The 4,752-nt window shown below is 33.2% G+C and overlaps 1 protein-coding gene across 3 annotated transcripts in view; it reads right to left on the bottom strand.

The window, feature by feature from the left end:
* Positions 1-2,441: 2,441 nt before the first annotated feature.
* LOC144448251 (uncharacterized) overlaps positions 2,442-4,752 on the bottom strand; it is a 19,001-nt gene continuing 16,690 nt past the window's right edge. For all 3 annotated transcript variants that reach the window (XM_078138425.1, XM_078138424.1, XM_078138426.1), the window contains 2 exons: positions 4,379-4,481; positions 2,442-3,846 (listed from right to left, as the gene is read on the bottom strand). In XM_078138425.1, coding sequence (XP_077994551.1) covers positions 3,763-3,846; positions 4,379-4,481 — 187 coding nt within the window. In that variant the 3' untranslated portion in view covers positions 2,442-3,762. The remainder of the gene's footprint in view (positions 3,847-4,378; positions 4,482-4,752) is intronic.

The raw sequence follows: 4,752 nt of genomic DNA, 5'->3' as shown, positions 1-4,752 counted from the left end.
CAGTGCTTTTCATAAAGCTTTTAACACTCGTTGTTGATTTATTCAGCAAACATAGATTTCATGCACTTGTTTTCTTCTCCTTCTTTCTGTGGTTATTATAAGCATTGTTATTAAACATTTGAAATGGAGCATTTGACAGGCTGACTTTTACATTGTCATTAGGTAATTAGATATAATTGAGTATAGGCATTTTAAAATACATGTTTTCAATCTAAACGAACAGAACATTAACATTACTATTACATATACCTTACTGTCTACTACAGGTGAAGCAAGGTGAATCACAGCTGGTAAGATGAACTGTTAACTCAGGACTATAAGACATCGACGTATATCAGCTTGATGCTAAATATTGCATCAATGTGACCTCGTGATGCATTATTGAACGGAAATATACGTAGTGTTGGTCGCAGGTACAATGGTTATCAAAAATATTGTGCCATAATAAAACCCAGTGGACGTCGGTAGCTTACTCGTGTAAACAGATAGGGTACTGATTGAGAGAAACGAGAGCATCACTTCCAACTGAACGAGCAAAGGTTGAAAGGCTCTATCTGATGTCAAATTAAGTTATTTGCTTTCACGGCCTTGTAAATGCATAGTTGACAGTGTGTGTAAACAAGTAATACCGTTCGCACACTAAATATGAAGTATGAGGACGGTATCTATTTTCTATTGTTTTCCGCATTTTTTTCGTGTTCTCTGGGATTTTCTCTGCCACTTTTTTTTTTTAAATCTTCTGCTGTGACCACGACAAACTCGGCAAGTAGTTGCATAGCTGGGCTGCTAATGCGTGAGGATGTGTAAATGTGGTGAGTGTGAGATGAAGTGACACATTTTGACTTAATTTACCCCTGTGGTCTCTCACCTGGGGGTGGTAGACCATCAAAAAAGGCACTGCGTCGCGTACCACCCCTTGACAGAGATGGGAGTTAGGTGGATCACAGGTAGGGTAAAGGTTAGGTAAAGGTGGGTAAATTTGACTTTTCGTATAGTGCTAGTTCATATGTAGGTCAACAACATTAAGAAAGTGTTGAATTACTTAACAATATATATATCTACATTTGCATCTGTATAGTACTTTATACTTACTTTCTGCATCTTCATCTTTCAAGTCCTGAATATTATTATTATTATTATTATTATTATTTAATTACTTAAAAAGCGAACTACACTACGTCTCAGTGCTCTTTACATACCGAAAAAAGATTACATATAAATGGTACCGATTAATAAAATACTAAAAAGATGCCATACTATAAAGTACTAAAATGCGTCATACAAAAAAATAATAATTAAAATGCCATATACAAAGCGGAGAGAGAAAAATTAAAATCTTACACTCCATAATGAACTTTAAAAAGATGGGTTTTCAGGGTGCGTTTAAAAGATTCAATAGAACAATTAGGAGTGATTTTAAAAGGTAGTTCATTCCATAGGATCGGTGCTGCGATGGAAAAGGCGCGGAAACCATAGTTTTTGGTTGTTGTGTTGGTGTCGTGTCTTGATAAAAGTAATCCTTCCGATGAACGAAGTGTGCGCCTAGGAACTCTGATGTCTATTAGCGAGCATAGATAATCTGGACATTTGCCGGAGATAATTTTATATGTCAGGAGAATGATCTTGAATTGAATTCGTTTCTCAACAGGCAGCCAATGTAAATTACGTAGAACAGGTGTTATGTGATCGAATTTCTTTGTACCGGTAATGAGTCGTGCAGCGGCGTTCTGTACAGATTGTATCTTTTGAAGTTGGTAGTTGTTAATTCGGTATAGCATAGTATTGCAATAATCTAGTCGCGATGTGACAAACGCGTGTATTAACTTCTCCGTTGTTGGAACGTCGATCAAGCAACGGATTTTGCCAATCCTGTATAATGCAAAGTATGCTGATTTGCAGATGTTATTTACTTGACTTGTAATGAAACCATCCGAATCTAACATGACACCAAGATTTTTGGCCGACATAGTTGGACAAATTTCTGAGGATCCGATTTTGAGACTGTCAAGTTTAACTTTGTCTTTCTTAAACCATCATTAAGGATCAACATGTTAGATCTCATCCATTGCCGTAAATCTTCAACGCATAGTTCAAGGTCTAATTTAACGTCATTTGGTGTATTGAATACAGCGTAGATTCCGGTATCATCTGCATATAACATGTAGTCTAGACCGTGTGAGGATATGATTTCGTCAATGGGTGTTGTATATAGAGTAAATATTCTGGGGTTTACAGGCTTATCTCTGCCCTCTGAAACTAGGCTTCATAATGAGTTATAATTATTTGAAATTCAGGATTTATTCTTTTACATTACCATAAGTATATGATTGTGATTGGACAAAGAGACTGCTTCTCGATGGCTTAAATACATTTGGAATCCACTAATATATAAGTTCAACAGCAGACGCTGCATTGAAATTAGATACACAATTTAGTGCATGAATAACTGTGTATTTTATTAGAAACATAACAAATGTTAAGCATACAAACAAGTAGAAAACATTAAGGAAGTGTTGAGGTACTTAAAATATATATCTACATTTGAATCTATGTATATACATAAGTATACTGTATGTATGAATGACGTCTGTATAGTTAATAACTAAAAGGTATTGGTGCCTTTGCATACATAATATTAATTTGAATTTTCTTTTAATTTATTCAAAGAACTGGTTTACCATGTATTGTTTTTAAAATTCTAGATTGACAGGAGTCAATTGAACATATATATTACTTGGTTAAATGGTGAATCTAAAAGTTGCAAAGGTTGCATAAACATATTTGTAAAATGTTGATATTACTTTTTTGAATGACCACTATATATAAAAACCACCTCTATCAAATTATGTAGGCATCATATCAGAAAGATATTCATAACCAACATTATGAAACAGTAGTTAAATTATCGTTATAATAAAAAAATACCAGATATATTGACTTGTTTACTGCTCACTATCATTTACTTGAATGTGCCTTTAATCATTAAATGGCGTTGGTTGGCCATGGCACCTTATGAAGTAGACTGGCTGTTAGACATAATGTCCTGATAGTTCGATCTTGACGAGTATGCTAGTCAGAAATCTTTATTTAAACACACATGGAAGCTAAAAATAAAAAAAAAAACAATTTGCTGACATTGTATTATCTTAATTATGCGAAAACACGGTTCAAATATACTTAGTAAAAATTCTTTTGAATTTCTGACATCTGACAGACAGTTTAGTCACATTGTATGTAAAATTTTACTCGCGAAATAAAACCGATGTGTTTGTTTGCTCCTGGCAATAAGGAATGAAACAAGCTTCACGCACAGAGTTTAGTTAGTGTCGGTATACTTGTCAAAGTAATATATTACGGATCCTAGATCCATAACTTTGTTTGCATGTTATAACTGCTGTGCGTTATAATAATCGAGAGTGGGTGTAGCTGTCAAGTTATAACTGAAAATGTATTTTACTACATGAAAAAGTTGTGTGACATCCACAGATATAAACAAACTGATACAAGTTTCGCGTCAAATACATCAGAGGAACACAGTGTTGTTCCTGTATCGGTTATCTTGTCTGTACCTAATTCTATTTGTCTTTGCATGTAGTCTTCCCGTAGCTCACTTCATTCTAGCAAACGCACTGGAGTATTTCCGCAAGTTGTCTGTATCCTTGAAAGTAGAAGCTTAAAATTCTTTGCTAAACTTGTTTAACATTAACAATAGTCTTGACTATAGTGTGCTTGTTTGTGTTCACTGTACACAACGATAAATGTTTACAATATCTCTCCTTTAGGCCAGTCTTCCTCAGCTATGTTCACATAAAGATGATCATTGAAATCAGTCAGAGACAGGTATTCCTGAAAGAAATGTACACACGTTAGTGTCATGAAGTAGGTCTAAGTATATGTTGTTGTTATGCAGGGCAAAAAGACGATATTTAAAATTATGTTTTGATTATAAGTGTGATAATAAGATATCCCATAATGCAATTTTTCCAACCTATGTGGCCACACACACCATATATATATATATATATATATATATATATATATATATATATATATATATATATATATATATATATATTCACTAGCTTAGTAATGACCTTGAATAATGATGTTAATTGTCAATGCAAAATATAAAAAGACACTATCAACAATTAAAGCAAAAGAAAAGAAAGAAAAGAAACCAAACAGATGAACAAACAAGTAATAAATGAATCAATCAATCAGGAAAACATAACAACAAACAAACAAACAGACATACATACAAACAAACAAACAAACAACAACAACAACAAACAAAACAATGAATAAATACATAAAAGTTAAGTAAATAAACAAATAAACATTAACAAATATATGTAATAATGCCTAACTTGTTATTTACCTTTGTTGTATCACTGACGATATTTCCCACTATGGAACATAATTTAGAAAATGTTGGCCTCATCTCTGGTGAAGATCTCCAACAATCAAGCATGATTTCGTATCTGAAATTAATATTGGAAAGTAATAATGCCCCAATACATTCAGAATCAAACAATCGAATATATTCATAGGGTTAATAGTTTAAAATGCGACGAAACGACAAGTTGAGTGAGTTTCATTTGCAATGATGAAGCTAACATACACGTGAATAACCTCTAGACCATAAAGGAAATTATCTTACAATTATAGCAATTAACTTAAACTTTGCAGACCGAGCACATACTTAATGTCCATTAAATAAAAATACAGATAACGGCTGGTAGCTAGCAAGAC

Source organism: Glandiceps talaboti, chromosome 17 (assembly GCF_964340395.1).
Source record: "Glandiceps talaboti chromosome 17, keGlaTala1.1, whole genome shotgun sequence".
Lineage (NCBI taxonomy): Eukaryota > Metazoa > Hemichordata > Enteropneusta > Spengelidae > Glandiceps > Glandiceps talaboti.
The sequence above is the reverse complement of the archived record's forward strand: the minus strand, read 5'-3'. Positions and strand labels throughout refer to the sequence as shown.